A 16,842-nucleotide genomic window follows, 5' to 3' on the forward strand; every position below is an offset into this window, starting at 1 on the left:
ATTGGCTGCGCTACGAGGCCACGCCCAAATGTATGCGCTCCGCCCCTTAGCGCCCCGCCCCCTCTCCTCAGCCCCGCCCCCCAACCACACCCCCTCCCCTTCACCCCCCAAAACTACAGCTTTTTGGGTTTTTTTTAGTAAATTTATTGACAAAGGCGGCCGAGGGCAGCGGGGCCCGGGGGTGGGGGGGGGGTCCCGCGGCGGGGCCGGGGGCGCTCAGGGCCGGCGTCCCGGCGGCTCCTCCAGCTCGTAGAAGAGGACGTAACCCTCGCTGGACGGGACTTGGTTCTCGCTGATGGGCGAGACGCTGCGGCAGCACCCTCAGCCCTCGGCTCCGAGGGGGCTGCGGGGCCGTGGGTGGCGTCGCGGGGCTTGGGGGCACCTACCGGGAGTCGTTGTAGAGGCGCCAGCCGGCGGCGTCGCGGCAGAAGGCGGTGTAGTGGCCGTAGTGGACGCTGCCCGAGTGGTTGCAGAGGGCGTAGAGGCTGTAGACGGGGCTGCCTGCGGCGGGAGGCCGGGCTGGACGCTGCCCTGGGGGTGGCGGGAGCTGCCACCCGTTCCCCCCGCGCGCCCCCCGCCACGGCTCACCCGCCTTCTCGCTGGCGAATTCCCGCAGGTTGAGCTGCTGCAATGGGAAGTCCACGAAGACCGAGCACTTCTTGATGGAGTAGCGCGTGGTGGAAAACCGGTTCAGGTCTGGGTGGAGTTAAGAAAACGGCCCCCGGCCTCACCGCCAGGCCCCGGCCTCCGCCCCGGCCTCCCACCCGCCCGTTCCTGAAGGATACGGAGCACCAAGATGCGAGGGAAGCGCTGGATGGTCAGCTTCTTCGTGCTCCGCGTCCGCTGCCGGCACTTGTCGCAGACCTGCCGGTGGTGTGGTGACGGTGAGAGGCAGCTCTGAGCGGTGGGCACCAAACCGGGGGTACCGAGACACAGGTGCCACATCAGGGGCACCAAACCGGGGACACCGAGACACAGGTGCCACCTCAGGGGCACCAAATCGGGGACACCGAGACACAGGTGCCACATCAGGGGCACCAAACCGGGGACACCGAGACACAGGTGCCACCTCAGGGGCACCAAATCGGGGGTACCGAGACACAGGTGCCACCTCAGGGGCACCAAATCGGGGGTACCGAGACACAGGTGCCACATCAGGAGCACCAAATTGGGGACACCGAGACACAGGTGCCACCTCAGGGGCACCAAACCGGGGGTACGAGACACAGGTGCCACCTCAGGGGCACCAAACCGGGCGCACGGAGCCCCAGCCCTGGCCTCTCACCGGGGCGTTCTCCGAGTCCAGCTCCTCTTCTTTGGTGAAGAGGCTGAAGCAGTCGTGGAGCGAGACCTTGCCGCCGGCAAAGCTCTTCTGCAGGGGGAGAAGAGTCAGGGAGGGGGCTGGCAGGAACCAGGGGACTTTGGGGGTGACTGGGGGATTTGGGGGTGACCAGGAGGCACAGGGGGGGCTCTGCCTCATCCCTACCTTTGGGATGGGCAGGGAGAGATCGCAGAAGACCTCGAAGGTGGTGGAGCGGTAGCCGCAGGCCTGGCACTTGAGGCAACTCTTCAGCTGCCCCACGAAGAGATCTAGGGGCAAAGGCAGGATGAGGGGGGCAAAGACCAGCACCCCAAGGGCTGCGGGGGTCCCAGGGAGCCGCCCCCACCCCTCAGCGCTCACCCACGATCTTGCTGTCCTCCCGCTCCAGGTAGCGCTTCCACATCTGGTTGGCGCGTTCCTCGTCGCTGCGGAACGGAGGATGCGTCATCGTCACCAGGATGTGATCCCATCACTCGGATGTGATTCCCCCCCCTCCTCCAGGACTCCCACCCCTCACCTCAGCGTCTCGGGGTCCTCCAAGGCCGGGGTCCGCCGCGCGTCTGAGAGGATGCTGGGGGTCCTGCGGCCTTTCCGGTTGATCTCCACGTGCAGCCGGTCCATGAAGAACTTGAGGAATTCCTGCGCGTCCTGCTGGCTGCGGAGAGAGGGAGGGAACCATCGCTCCCGACACCTCCAGACCTCGGTTCTGCCGAGGCCTCCGGTTCTGCCGACGAAGCCTCACCTGTACCCGGTGAAGGAAGGGACATATTTCTGGAACACGGCCTTGAAGTGCGTGGGGTTGACGGGCTCGGAGGAATCCGGGTGCCAGAGGGCGGCGATGACGTCGGCGAAGGCTGCAGGAGGCGCGGGGGTCAGCGCCGGCGCGGTTGCATAAGGGCTGGGAGGGGGGATTAGAGGTGGGGGGGGGGTCCCGTCCCACCTTCGGTGAGCTCCTGCGGCGCACGGGAACCGGGCGGCTGCTCCTGCTGGAAGTCGCGGCGCAGGCAGTAATCCCGCAGCGGTTTGGTGCTGCTCAGGCACTGCAGCACAGCGTTCATGAAGCACTGTGGGAGAGGGGACACCGGGGCTTGGAACGGTCCCCGCTGTCCCCTTGCCGTCCCCGGAGGCTCTGCGGGGATCCAGAGGAGCCGTGGAGGATCCGGGTGAGGGGAGACGCTCGGAAACGGCCGCTGCGGCACCGGGGGACCCTGAGTGACCCTGGAGAGAGGGACCAGGGGGATACGGGGACAGGGGGACACTGGGAGACGGGGACATGGGGATACGGAGACACAGAGACACAGGGATAAATGGACACGGGGACGCAACGACACTGGGATATAGGGACATAGTGTCACAGGAACATGGGGACACGGGGACACAGCAATATAGAGAGATGGAGACATGAAGACACAGGGACACAGAGACATGGGGACACACAGACATGGGGACACAGAGACATCGGGACACAGGGATATAGGGACGCAGGGATATAGGGACGCAGGGACATGGAGGCACAGGGACACAGGGATATAGGGACGCAGGGACATGGAGGCACAGGGACATAGGGATGCAAGAACACAAGGATATAGGGACACGGAGACAGGGATATAGAGACATGGGGACACAGGGACACAGGGACGCAGGGACGTGGAGGCACAGGGACACAGGGATATAGGGATGCAGGGACGTGGAGGCACAGGGACACAGGGATATAGGGACGCAGGGACACAGAGGCACAGGGATATAGAGACACGGAGACATGGGGATGCAAGGGCACAGGGATATAAGGACACGGCAACAGAGAGACATGGGGACACAAGGACATGGGGACACAAGGACATGGGGATGTAAGGACAACACAGGAACATGGGGATACAGGGACAGGTGACACCCAGACACGGGGACAGAGGACCGCGGGTGCTTACCGTGTTGCCCAGGTTCCTGAGGCCGACGTGGCCGGAGCCGAGCAGCAGCGTGTGATGGGTCTGTGGGGACACAAAAGGACAGGCATGAGCCCCGTCCGTGGCAGCGAACCCCCCCGGCTGCCCCTGGGCTCCCCTGCGGATGGACGGACAGACAGCGCGGCCGCCGAGGCGTCACCTCGCTGCCGACGAGCAGCAGCCCCATGACGGCCGAGTGCACCACCGACTCGGAGATGTCGGCACCGCGGCCTTTGCCGAGCAGCGTGCGGTGCAGCTTCCGCGGCAGCTCCACCAGCGTGGCTGCCTGCAGCCCCGGCATCGCTCCGGCACTGGCACCGTGGCTCCGGTGTCACCAGGACTGAGTCTCTGGTGTCACCGAGCCCCTCTGCCTCCCTAAGCCACAGCTCATTAGCTGATCCGATTTCCCCTGGCTATTCTGGGCCTTGCTAGAGGCTCATCCCGGAGGTATTAATTAGCGGGAGAGCCACCTCGGGGAGAGTGGGCGCCCACAGAACACTGGCAAACACGGCCGCGTGCCCCACACCGCACCCCGGGGTGCGGATAGCGTGCAGGGAGCCGGGCGGCACGGTGGGGACAATGGGGGACAATGGGGGACGGCACCGCGGAGCTGCATCCTCGGCAGTGATGCCATGGGCTCCTTCCCGGGCTTTCAGGGCACTTAATCCCCACACGTGGGTCAGGGTGAGCGGAGGACAGGGCGGCTGCGCTGCCGGGAGCCGGCGGATGCGGAAACGGGCACCCCCGGAGCCGAGGGGACCGGGCTTTCCGTGGCACGGGTCCCGGGAGAGGTGAGAGCGGGACCCCCGCCTGCTCCAGGCCAGGAGAAAGCCTGTGGCGCTTACGGCTGCCGCCTTCTCCTCGGTCCTGCCGGGTGCCGGGGCTCTGCCGCGAGGAGGGCTGCCGGGTGCCGGGACGCCGGGGCTGTGGGTGCACAGGGGGTCGGTTCGAGTCCTCGCGCAGCCCTCGGGCCGGACGGAGAGCAGCGGGGCAGCCGGCTTCCCATCCAGCCCTGGCGAGACGTTGACCCTGCGGAGCGAGGAGCTCCTCCGGAGCGCCAGCGAGCCGGCGCTCAGCTGGTGGCCGCAGTCCCTCAGCACCAGCCGGCTCAGCACCGCCGCCACGTCCTCAGGGCGGCCGCCACCGCCTTGGCTCAGGTCCCCGATGCTGATGGATTTGGAGCGGGCCAGGTTGCTCCGCCGGCGTTCTGCCTCGCGCCCGGCCAGCGAGGCCCCGGCGGGCAGGGAGAAAGAAGCGCTGCCCGGCACGGCGCCTGCCTGTGGCGAACCGGGCACCCGCACGGCATGATCCGCCTTCACCGGCCCGCGCCGGCCCGCAGCACCGCGCAGAGCCTCCGAGCGCTTCGAGGCCCGGCCGCGATCCAGCTCCAACTTCTTGCCGCGGTCATCCAGTGTGCCGGGCCGCGGCGGCAGCAACCGGAGCTTGGGTGCCGGGGAGAGGCCGTTGGTGGCGGCGGCGGCCAGGGCGGCCGCGTGGCGCTCCTGGCTGAGGGCCCGGTGCCCGCTGGGCAGCTTGGCGGCAGCCTTGGGCTGCGAGGTGACGACGCCGTGGTCCCTGGCACGGCCAAGGCGGTGCTCCGACGCCTGCGGCATGGCGGGGACGGCCGGGAGCCTGCGGGAAGAGGCAATGGGCTGATGGCGGCGGTGCCGGGACAGGGCGCGGGGGCAGCGGGGCGAGCACCCACCTCTCTCACAGGCCCCGGCGGCGAGCGGCCAGTCAGAGAGTACCGGCGGCCGGAGCCCTGCGGAACAAGGAGAGACGCTCAGCACCACAGGGAACAGCCTTCTCGGTGCCGCCTGCTCCGGCTGCGCCAGAACACCGGCTCGGCGGGGACTGTGTCCTACTGGGCACCCTCTGGCCAGGCTCTGGCAACAAGGGATGGCGCTGCACGAGGGGACGATGGCCGCGGTGCCGCCGTGGCCTGGGCCCAGCCCCGAGCTCTCAGCTGGAGCAAAGGCCCCATGGGGTGGGTCTGGCTTTGGCGAAGGCCCCGAGTGCTGTCCCTGTCCCCTTCCCAGTCTCAGTGTCCCCCGGCTCACCTCACCCCTTGCCTGTACCCGTCCCTGTCCCCCCAGGCCCTGCGTCCCCCCTCATCCCTGTGTCCCCACAGTCCCATCCCTTCCCCCCCAGCCCCTGGCCCCCCCCAGCCTCATCCCACCCCCCAGGCCCTGTCCTTTCCCTCTCAACCCACCAAAGGTTCTGTCCTTGCCCCCCACCCCAGCCCTGGCCCCACTCTGGTCCCCCTCCCCACAGTCCTGTTGCCCCCCATGTCCTGTCCTTGCCCCCCCTCCCAACGCCCCTCAAGGCCCTGTGTCCCGCCAGCCCCTGTCCTTGTCATTCCCGTCCTCAGCACTGTGTCCCCACAGTCCCTGTGCCCCCCCTCCCCCGGCTCTGTCCCCCGTAGCCCCCATCCTTCCCCACCAGTCCTGTCCCCCCCCTCCCCAGACACTGTCTCTCCCCAGTCCTTGTCTCCCCAGCCCTGTGTCCCCCCAGTCCCAGCCCCTGTCCTTCCCCCCACAGTCCTGTGTCCCCCCCCCTCCCCGGCTCTGTCCCTCTCCAGTCCCCATCCTTGTCACCCCTCCCCGGGGTCTGTCCACCCCCACCTCCATAGCCCCCCCCCATCCCCATCCCCATCCCCATCCTTGTCCCCCCCAACCCTGTGTCTGTGTCCCCCCCTCCCCATGCCCTGTGCCCTCCCAGTCCCCTCCTCCGCCGTGCCCCCCCTCAGGCCCTGTCCTTGCCCCCTCAGCCCCTATGTCCCCCCTCCCCAGGCTCTGTCCTTGCCCCCCCAGTTCCCCCTAGTCGAGCCTCTGTCCCCCTCAGTCCCCATATCCCCCTCAGCCCTATGTCCCTCCCTCCCTCCAGGCCTTGACCCCATTCCATCTCCCCTTCCCCCAGTCCCACCCCCCCCAGCCCCTGTCCTTGTCCCCCCGTGTCCCCCTCCAGCCCTGCCCCCCCCTCCGGCCTGTGTCCCCACAGTCCCACCTCCCCTCTAGCCCCTATGCCCCCCCCCCCCCAGGCCCTCTGTCCCCCCCGCCTCGGCCCTGTTCTCCCCTGCCCCGTTCCCGGGTATGGAGAGGCAAATCTCTGCCCCTCTCCCCCCGGTTCCCGGGGATAGAGGGGGTCTCTTCTGCGCTCCCCCCCCCCCGCCCCCCCTCCCAGCACCTCCCGCCGGCCGCCATGGCAACGCCTCCCGCAGCGCCCGCCGCCATCTTTGCTGCCCCTCCCGCCCCGCGCATGCGCGACTCCGCCCCCGCCTGACGCGACGCGTCGCCACGGAAACCGCGCGGCGTCAGTCCCAACCTCCCCCCCCTCCCCTTAAAGGGGTCGCGTCCCCCATAAAGGGAGCCTGGACCACCCCACCCCCCCCGTTAAAGGGGCCGCGTCCCCCATAAAGGGAGCCTGGAACCCCCCCCCCTTAAGCAGCAGGGAGGGGGGCAGGATCACCCCCCCCCAGGGCAGCAGAAGGGGAGTGAGACCCCCCCCAGCAGAAAGCAGGGGCCAGGACCCCCCCCAGGGGCTGGGACCCCCCCGTCAAGCAGATGATTGGGTCCAGGACCCCCCACCACGGGGTGGGCCCCCCCCCCCCCCCGCCAAGGGGTCCAGGATCCCCCCCCAAAGCACAGATGGGGGCGATGTGGGGGTTAACAGTTTATTGGGGGGCAGCAATGATGGGGGCGGGGGGGGGGACAGCGCCTCCTGGGGCTCAGGCGGGGGTGGGGGGGGTCCAGCACCCCCTGTCCGGCCCCCCCCGGCCCCCCCCCCTCATTTCTCCTTGTGTTGGATGAGCCCTTTGGTCACCAGGTCCGGAACCTCAACTGCCAGCCAGGGGCCCAGCTGGGGGGGGGGGGTCAGCACCGACCCCAGACCCACGGGGGGGCCAGACCCATGGGGGGACCCCAGACCCATTGGGGAGACCCCAGACCCATTGGGGAGCCCACAACCCCACATGGGGAGCCCCCACAAGGACACCCCAGACCCATAAGGGGGACCCCAGACCCATAGGAGAGACCCCAGACCCATAGGGGAGCCCCCAGACCCATAGGGGAGCCCACAACCCCACATGGGGAGCCCCCACAAGGACACCCCAGACCCATAGGGGGGACCCCAGACCCACAGGGATCCTCCAGACCCATAGGGAAGACCCTAAAGCCATGGGGGGAGACCCCACAAGGACACCCCAACCCACAGGGGGAGACCCCAGACCCATAGAGACCCCCCCCCCGACCCATAAGAGAGACCCCAGACCCATAAGGGTCCCCCACAACCCCGCAGGGGGAGCCCCCCCAGACCCATAGGGATCACCCAGTCTCACTCCACAGGGACACCCCCACCTCCCCAACTCCATGGAGAGCCCCAACCCTGCAAGAGCCCCCCCCCCCCAGAAAACCCCCTGTCCCCCCAAAGGACCCCCCCCCCCCCACTCACCCCCAGTGCCATCAGGTGCGCCAACCCAAATTTGGGGACATTCCTGGCCCAGAGGGGCTTGAAGTGGTCACTGAGGCAGATCCGTCCACCCCTGGGGGGGGAAAGGAGCCATCAGGACCCCCCGTCGGGGCAAGAAGCCCCCCCCAAACCCCCTGCCCCCCCAAAACCCTCTGCCCGCCCCCCACCTGTACATCTTGGCGGTCTTTCCGTCCAGCTCCGGTATCGCGATCTCGGGGGCAGTGCCGGGATAGGTCACCGGGATCTGGGAGGGGGGGAAAAAGCATGTGGGGGGGGGTCAGTGTCCCATCCCGTCCCCCACCCCCCCCCCCGGCTGCCCCCCAACTTCCTCCAAACTCCCCTCACTCACATCAAACTCGATGGCGAACTCGTACTTGAGCAGCTCGTGGATGTACCAACACCTCCCGAACCACCTGCAACCGGGACCCCCCCTCAGTCTGGGACCCCCCCAAACCCCAGGCACCCCCCCAGACTGAAACCTGCCCCCCCCAATCCCAAAGCTGGGCCCCCCCCCAAACCCCAGGCACCCCCCCAGACTGAAACCTGCCCCCCCCAATCCCAAAGCTGGGCCCCCCCCCCCTCAGTCTGGGACCCCCCCAAACACCAGGCACCCCCCAGACTGAGACCTGCCCCCCCCCAATCCCAGCGCTGGGACCCCCCAAAATCCCAGGCACCCCCCCAGACTGAGACCTGCCCCCCAAACCCCCAGTCCCAAGGCTGGGACCCCCCCCAATCCCAGGCACCCCCCCAGACTGAGACCTGCCCCCCCCCAGACTAAGACCTGCCCCCCCCCCCAATCCCAAGGCTGGGATCCCCATCAGACCAGTACCCCCCCCAATCCCAGATTCCCCCTGCCTCAGACCACCCCCCCCCCCCCAAATCCCATAAACCCCCCCCCCCCAAGGGCTGAGGCTGCTTAGACCCCCCCAGGGCAGTTAGGGGGGACTGAGACCCCCACCCTGGGGCTGAGACACTCCACACCCCGCCCCCAGGGGCTGGGACACCCCCCAGGCAGAAAATGGGGTGCAGGACCCCCCCCCCCAAAGGCTGAGGGCTGGGACCCCCCCCCAAAGCACAGACAGGGGCAATGCGGGGGCTGAACAGTTTATTGGGGGGCAGCAGCAATTGGGGGGGGGGGGGCAGCACCTCCTGGGGCTTTGGGGGGGGGTCCAGCACCCCCTGCCCCCCTCTCACCTCCCCCCCTCCCAAAGTGTGGGACCCCCCCTTGTCAGACCAGGATCCCCCAATCCCAGAATCACCCCCTCCTCACACAAAGACACCCCCCACCCCAGAACCCCCCCCCAATCCCAGGATCACCCCCTCCTCAGACACAGACCCCCCCACCCCAGAACCCCCCAATCCCAGAATCACCCCCTCCTCACACAGAGACCCCCCCCACCCCAGAACCCCCCAAATCCCAGAATCACCCCCTCCTCAGACACAGACCCCCCCACCCCAGAACTCCCCAAATCCCAGAATCACCCCCTCCTCACACAGAGACCCCCCCCACCCCAGACCCCCCCAATCCCAGAATCACCCCCTCCTCACACAGAGACCCCCCCCACCCCAGACCCCCCCAATCCCAGAATCACCCCCTCCTCAGACAGAGACCCCCCCCACCCCAGAACCCCCCCAATCCCAGAATCACCCCCTCCTCAGACACAGACCCCCCCCACCCCAGACCCCCCCCAATCCCAGAATCACCCCCTCCTCAGACACAGACCCCCCCCCACCCCAGAACCCCCCCAAATCCCAGAATCACCCCCTCCTCAGACCAGGACACCCCCCCCCCCCCAAATCCCAGGGCTGGGAACCCCCAACTCTAGTCTCTCCCCCCCCCCCCCCCAGGACTGGGACCCCCCCAAAAAGGCTGGGACCCCCACCCACCCACCGGGTCCCCTCAGTGTTGGACTCCAGGCGGAACCAGTCGTTATCGGCGCGTTTGTTGTTCTCCACGTACTGAGGGGGGAAAAAAGGGGGTGAGGGGGGAGAACCGGGGGGGGGGAGAACGGGGGGGGGGGGGGGGAAGAACCAGGGGGGGAGGAGAGAACCGGAGAGAGGGGTAAAAGGGAGGAAGAGGAATGAAACGGGGGGGAAAACCGTGAAGGGAAAGGGGAGGAAAAGGGAAAGGAAAAGGGGGGAAACCGGGAGGGAAACGGGAAGGGAAATGGCGAAAGGAACCGGGAGGGAAACGGAGGGAGGGAAACCGGGAGGGGAAACCGGGGGGAGGGGAGGAACTGGGGGGGGGGAAACCGGGGAGGAACCGGGGGGGGATAACCGGAGAGGAACCGGGGGGGGGGGGAACCGGAGAGGAACCGGGAGGGGGGGGAACCGGAGAGGAACCGGGGGGAGGAGGAACCGGAGAGGAACCGGGGGGGGGGAGCCGGAGAGGAACCGGGGGGGGGGAGCCGGAGAGGAACCGGGGGGGGATAACCGGAGAGGAACCGGGGGGAGGGGATCACCGGAGAGGAACCGGGGGGAGGGGATCACCGGAGAGGAACCGGGGGGGGGGAGCCGGAGAGGAACCGGGGGGGGAAACCGGAGAGGAACCGGGGGGGGGGGGGAACCGGAGAGAAACCAGGAGGGGATAACCGGAGAGGAACCGGGGGGGATAACCGGAGAGGAACCGGGGGGGGATAACCGGGGAGGAACCGGGGGGGGATAACCGGAGAGGAACCGGGGGGGGATAACCGGAGAGGAACCGGGGGGGGATAACCGGAGAGGAACCGGGGGGGGATAACCGGAGAGGAACCGGGGGGGGGGAACCGGAGAGGAACCGGGGGGGGGGATAACCGGAGAGGAACCGGGAGGGGGGAACCGGGGGGGGGGGAACCAGAGAGAAACCGGAGAGAAACGGAGAAGGGAAAACGTGCAGGGAAACCGTGGAGGAAACGGAGGGGGGAAACGGAGTGAAGAGGGGAGGAACCGGGGGAAAAAGTGACGGAACCGGAGGCCCCAGGGTGTCCGGGCGGCGGCACCTGTATGAGCGCCCGGTACTCCTCCTTGAGCCGCGCCGCCCAGCCCTCGCGGTCCCGCGGCCCCGCGGACTCCCGCAGCAGCGGCAGCGCCGCCACCGCCCGCCGCGCCGCCTCCTCCGCCATCGCCGCGCGGAAGTGACGTCACGGCGAGCGACCGCGCCGCCATCTTGCTTTGGGGCGCGGCGGGTAGACGAAAGAGGCGGCGCCATCTTTACTACGGGCAAGGGGGGGGGGGGGCGACACCGCACCTCCCCCCCTCTCCCGCGCCGCCATCTTTAGTGCTGGCGGCCATGAGTTTGTCCGGTCTCAGCTGTTGCTGCCGCGGGGGCGCCGTTATCCTCTTTCAACCCCCGTCCCCCTCGTCCCTCTCGTTGTCCCAGTGCCTCCAGCCCCCACTGCCCCCATTCCCCCGTTCACGCCCATTCCCCCAGTCCTCCCATCGTCCCCCCAGTCTCCCCTGTTCCAGTCCCCCGTTCCCCCCATTGTCCCAATCCCTCCCAGTTCCTTCCATTCCCCCATTGTCCCAATCCCTCCCAGTTCCCTCCATTCCCCCCACTGTCCCAATCCCTCCCAGTTCCTTCCATTCCCCCATTGTCCCAATCCCTCCCAGTTCCTTCCATTCCCCCCCACTGTCCCAACCCCTCCCAGTTCCTTCCATTCCCCCCATTGCCCCAATCCCTCCCAGTTCCTTCCATTCCCCCATTGTCCCAATCCCTCCCAGTTCCCTCCATTCCCCCCATTGTCCCAATCCCTCCCAGTTCCTTCCATTCCCCCATTGTCCCAATCCCTCCCAGTTCCTTCCATTCCCCCATTGTCCCAATCCCTCCCAGTTCCCTCCATTCCCCCCACTGTCCCAATCCCTCCCAGTTCCTTCCATCCCCCCATTGCCCCAATCCCTCCCAGTTCCTTCCATTCCCCCCATTGTCCCAATCCCTCCCAGTTCCTTCCATTCCCCCCATTGTCCCAATCCCTCCCAGTTCCCCCCAGTTCCCCCCAGTCCCCCCATTGTCCCCCTTCCACCCCATTCCCCCCGAGTCCCTCCATTCCCTCTGTCCCCCCATTCTCCCCAGTCCCCCCCAGCACGAGGGACACAGCGGTGGCTCCAATTCTTTATTGCCGGGGGGCGGCCGGGGGGGCTCAGGGCTGCTCCTCGCCCTTGGGCAGCCGCAATAGTGATGAGAAGAAGCCGAGAACGTTGCTCTGCAGCTCCTGGGCCAATGGCATCAGCTGCTTGTTGGCCCGGTCCAGGTAGACCCTGAGGAGAAGCGGGTGGTGAGGTGGGGAGCATCAGATGGGGTGGGTTGGAAGGGACCTCAAAGCCCATCCAGTTCCACCCCTGCCATGGGCAGGGACACCTCCCACGGGATCAGGGGCTCCAAAGCCCATCCAACCTGGCCTGGAACCCCTCCAGGGATGGGGCAGCCACCACTGCTCTGGGCAACCTGGGCCAGGGCCTCACCACCCTCATGGTGAAGAAATCCCTCCTCATGTCCAGTCTAACTCTGCCCCTCTCCAGTTTATCCCCGTTCCCCCTCGTCCCATCCCCACAGCCTTTATGAACAGCCCCTCCGCAGCTTTCTTGGAGCCCCTTCAGGTACTGGAAGGTCACTCTGAGGTCTCCTCAGAGCCTTTTCCAGGCTGAACAACCCCAACTCTCTCAGCCTGTCCTCGTACAGAGGTTCTCCAGCCCTCAGATCATCCTCGGAGCCTCCTCTGGACCCGTTCCAACAGCTCCATCTCCTTCTTCTGTTGAGGATTCCAGAACTGGACCCAATCCTCCCGCTGAGGTCTCCCCAGAGAGGAGCAGAGGGGCACAATCCCCTCCCTCCCTGCTGGCCGCGCTTCTCTGGATGCAGCCCAGGACACGGTTGGTTTCTGGGCTGTGAGCGCACGTTGTGGCTCCTGTCGAGCTTCTCCTCGACCAGCACCCCAAGTCCTTCTCCTCAGGGCTCTCCATCGCATCATCCCCATCCTGGATTGAACCCAGGGATTGCCCCGACCCAGGGGTAGGACCTTGCCCTTGGCCTGGTTGAACCTCCTGAGGGTCTCCAGCCCCACTTCTCCAGCCTGTCCAGCTCCCTCTGGATCACATCCTGTCCTGCTGGTGTGACAGCTGCACCCTCAGCTCGGTGGCATCGGCCCTCGATCTCACTGTTTATATCATTGATGAAGATGGTGGTCCCCCCTGAGGGCCACCACTGATCCCGGATCTCCATCCGGACGTGGAGCCGTTGGTCACTGCTCTCTGAATGCCACCACTCAACCCATGCCTCACTCACCCAACAGTGCCCCCATTGACCCACATCTCCCCACTTTAGAGAGGTTCGGGGGAACCACGTCAAGGGTTTTACAGAAGTCCAGACAGATGACCTCCGTGTCCCCCCATGTCCCCCCATGTCCTCCTATGTCCCCCCGTGTCCCTCATGTCCCCATGTCCTCCATGTCCCCCACGTCCCCCCATGTCCCCCATGTCCTCCATGTCCCCCATGTCCCCCCGTGTCCTCCATGTCCTCCATGTCCTCCTATGTCCTCCATGTCCCCCCATGTCCCCCACATCGCCCACGTCCCCCCATGTCCTCCATGTCCTCCATGTCCCCCATGTCCCCCACATCCCCCATGTCCCCCCTGTCCCCCATATCCCCCATGTCCCCCCATGTCCTCCATGTCCTCTATGTCCCCCACATCCCCCACGTCCCCCATGTCCCCCCATGTCCTCCATGTCCCCCACATCCCCCACGTCCCCCACGTCCCCCATGTCCCCCCATATCCCCATGTCCCCCCATGTCCTCCATGTCCCCCACATCCCCCACGTCCCCCACGTCCCCCATGTCCCCCCATATCCCCATGTCCCCCCTGTCCTCCATGTCCTCCATGTCCTCCACGTCCCCCCTGTCCCCCCTGTCCCCCCGTCCCTCGCTGTCCCCGGGTCCCCGTACTCGGCCTGGCTCCGCAGCTGCTCCACCTGCAGCTTCTCGGGGAGCTCTTTGGTGAAGAAGTCGCTCAGGGCTCGGAAGGGCTTCGCCATGGGCTCCTCAGGGTCGGCCGGGGAGGCCTCGGCCTCGCGCCTCACCATGGCGGCGCTGAGCCGCCCGGCGCACAGCACCAGCACCAGGGCGGCCACCGGCAGCTTCATGGCTGGGGCTGTGCCGGGGGGCGGCGTCAGGACCCACAGCACTGGGTCTGCCCCACAGCCCTGCCCCACAGCGCCGGCTCTGCCCCACAGCCCTGCCCCACAGCGCCTACAGGGACCCACAGCCCTGCCCCACAGCACCGGGTCTGCCCCACAGCCCTGCCCCACAGCGCCTACAGGGACCCACAGCCCTGCCCCACAGCGCCTACAGGGACCCACAGCCCTGCCCCACAGCACCGGGTCTGCCCCACAGCCCTGCCCCACAGCGCCTACAGAGACCCACAGCCCTGCCCCACAGCCCTGCCCCACAGCACCGGGTCTGCCCCACAGCCCTGCCCCATAGCGCCGGCTCTGCCCCACAGCCCTGCCCCATAGCCCTGCCCCATAGCGCCTACAGAGACCCACAGCCCTGCCCCATAGCGCCTACAGAGACCCACAGCACCGGGTCTGCCCCACAGCCCTGCCCCATAGCGCCGGCTCTGCCCCACAGCCCTGCCCCACAGCCCTGCCCCATAGCGCCTACAGAGACCCACAGCACCGGGTCTGCCCCATAGCCCTGCCCCATAGCGCCGGCTCTGCCCCACAGCCCTGCCCCACAGCCCTGCCCCATAGCGCCTACAGAGACCCACAGCACCGGGTCTGCCCCACAGCCCTGCCCCATAGCGCCGGCTCTGCCCCACAGCCCTGCCCCATAGCCCTGCCCCACAGCGCCTACAGAGACCCACAGCACCGGGTCTGCCCCACAGCCCTGCCCCACAGCGCCTACAGAGACCCACAGCCCTGCCCCACAGCCCTGCCCCACAGCACCGGGTCTGCCCCACAGCCCTGCCCCATAGCCCTGCCCCACAGCGCCTACAGAGACCCACAGCACCGGGTCTGCCCCACAGCCCTGCCCCATAGCGCCTACAGAGACCCACAGCACCGGGTCTGCCCCACAGCCCTGCCCCACAGCGCCTACAGAGACCCACAGCCCTGCCCCACAGCGCCTACAGAGACCCACAGCCCTGCCCCACAGTCCTGCCCCACAGCGCCGGCTCTGCCCCACAGCCCTGCCCCACAGCCCTGCCCCATAGCGCCTACAGAGACCCACAGCACCGGGTCTGCCCCACAGCCCTGCCCCACAGCACCGGGTCTGCCCCACAGCCCTGCCCCACAGCCCTGCCCCATAGCACCTACAGAGACCCACAGCCCTGCCCCATAGCACCTACAGAGACCCACAGCCCCGTCCCTGCCCCACATCCCCATCCCAGCCCCACAGCCCCATTCTGCCCCACAGCCCTGTCCCTGCCCCACATCCCCATCCCAGCCCCACAGCCCCATTCTGCCCCACATCCCCATCCCAGCCCCACAGCCCCATTCTGCCCCACAGCCCTGTCCCTGCCCCACATCCCCATCCCAGCCCCACAGCCCCATTCTGCCCCACATCCCCATCCCAGCCCCACAGCCCCATTCTGCCCCACATCCCCATCCCAGCCCCACAGCCCCATTCTGCCCCACAGCCCCATCCCTGCCCCACAGCCCCATCCCTGCCTCACAGCCCCATCCCAGCCCCACATCCCCATCCCAGCCCCACAGCCCCATCCCTGCCTCACAGCCCCATCCCTGCCCCACATCCCCATCCCAGCCCCACAGCCCCATCCCAGCCCCACAGCCCCGTCCCGCTCACCTGGGCAGGACTCTGGGGGCCGTGGGTCCCCGTTTGCTTTTATCCCCTCCCTGGAGCCGGGGGGGCTGCGCCGGCCACCGCGGCCGCCTGGGTAAACACCACGGGGGGAACGGTCAGCGGGACGGCCTCACCCCACACCCCGCATTCCCAGCACCCCGGGAGGTGGGATTCGCGCTGGTGGCCCTCTGGCAAGCAGTAGCCCTCACATTGGAGCCATGTGGCAAGTGGTGGCCCCACGACACACGTTGTAGCCCCATGGCACTCGGTGGCCCTGGGGCATGTTGGAGCCCCATGGCAAGTGGTGGCCCCATGGCAAGTGGTGGCCTCACGGCTCGTTGTAGCCCCATGGCAAGTGGTGGCCCCACGACACATGTTGTAGCCCCATGGCAAGTGGTGGCCCCATGACACATTGTAGCCCCATGGCGAGTGGGGCTTGGCTGGGGAGTCCCAGCTTGGTGAGGGGATATGGAGGGACATGGAGGGACATAGGAGGACATGGGGAATGTGGGGGACATAGAGGGACAATGGGGGACATGGAGAGACAGCGGGGGATATGGGGGACATGGAGGGACAATGGGGGACAAGGGGGACATGGAGAGACAATGGGGTACATGGAGGGACAATAGGGGACATGGGGGACATGGAGGGACAATGGGGGACATGGAGGGACACGGAGAGACAATGAGGGACATGGGGGACATGGAGGGACATGGAGAGACAATGGGGTACATGGAGGGACAATGAGGGACGTGGGGGACATGGAGGGACATGGAGAGACAATGGGGTACATGGAGGGACAATGGGGGACATGGGGTACATGGAGGGACAATGGGGGACATGGAGGGAGCGGGGGATATGGGGGACATGGAGGGACAATGGGGGACATGGGGGACATGGAGGGACACGGAGAGACAATGGGGTACATGGAGGGACAATGGGGGATATGGTGGACATGGAGGGATTTGGAGGACATGGAGGGACAATGGGGGATATGGTGGACACGGAGGGATTTGGAGGACATTGGGACCTGGAGGGCCGCAGTGGCACTCGGGGGGCTGCTCCTCGTCCCACCCCGCCCCGCCCCGTCAGTGGCCGTGGGGCAAAGGTCGCTGCCCGCGTTGTCACTGACCCTCGGCCGCCAACACGACGGCCTGACTCAGCGCGGGGCACGGGGGGCACCCACGGGGGGACACGCTGGGAGCACCCCGGGGACAGAGGCTGCTCGTCCCCTCCGAGCCCCTTCCAGGAAAGCTGCTGGTGACAGCAGCAGTGGCACAGGGGGACGTGGGGGACATGGGGGACACGGGGGGACATGGGGGGACATGGGGGGACATGGGGGA

General features: G+C 67.5%; 2 protein-coding genes across 5 annotated transcripts; both read right to left on the minus strand.

The window, feature by feature from the left end:
• Positions 1-135: 135 nt before the first annotated feature.
• On the minus strand, positions 136-7,794 carry USP21 (ubiquitin specific peptidase 21). 4 transcript variants are annotated; one of them, XM_054051155.1, is made up of 14 exons: positions 7,711-7,794; positions 4,967-5,023; positions 4,107-4,893; positions 3,247-3,306; positions 2,262-2,385; positions 2,064-2,175; positions 1,839-1,976; positions 1,682-1,746; positions 1,487-1,590; positions 1,286-1,372; positions 786-864; positions 589-696; positions 387-497; positions 136-307 (listed from the first exon to the last, which is right to left on the minus strand). In XM_054051155.1, exons 3-14 carry the CDS (start codon positions 4,872-4,874, stop codon positions 144-146), a joined length of 1,920 nt encoding a protein of 639 aa, XP_053907130.1. In that variant the 5' UTR covers positions 4,875-4,893; positions 4,967-5,023; positions 7,711-7,794; the 3' UTR covers positions 136-143. The 4 variants fall into 4 exon arrangements, with proteins under 4 accessions (XP_053907130.1, XP_053907131.1, XP_053907128.1 ...); XM_054051156.1 differs by having other exon boundaries at positions 152-307; positions 387-501; XM_054051153.1 differs by having other exon boundaries at positions 152-307; positions 387-696.
• On the minus strand, positions 7,008-10,866 carry UFC1 (ubiquitin-fold modifier conjugating enzyme 1). The gene is made up of 6 exons (XM_054051157.1): positions 10,707-10,866; positions 9,620-9,687; positions 8,078-8,141; positions 7,896-7,972; positions 7,711-7,801; positions 7,008-7,119 (listed from the first exon to the last, which is right to left on the minus strand). The coding sequence occupies exons 1-6, from the start codon at positions 10,827-10,829 to the stop codon at positions 7,048-7,050; spliced, it is 495 nt and encodes a 164-aa protein (XP_053907132.1). The 5' UTR covers positions 10,830-10,866; the 3' UTR covers positions 7,008-7,047.
• Positions 10,867-16,842: the final 5,976 nt, after the last annotated feature.

Source organism: Cuculus canorus, chromosome 28 (assembly GCF_017976375.1).
Source record: "Cuculus canorus isolate bCucCan1 chromosome 28, bCucCan1.pri, whole genome shotgun sequence".
Taxonomy (NCBI): Eukaryota; Metazoa; Chordata; class Aves; order Cuculiformes; family Cuculidae; genus Cuculus; species Cuculus canorus.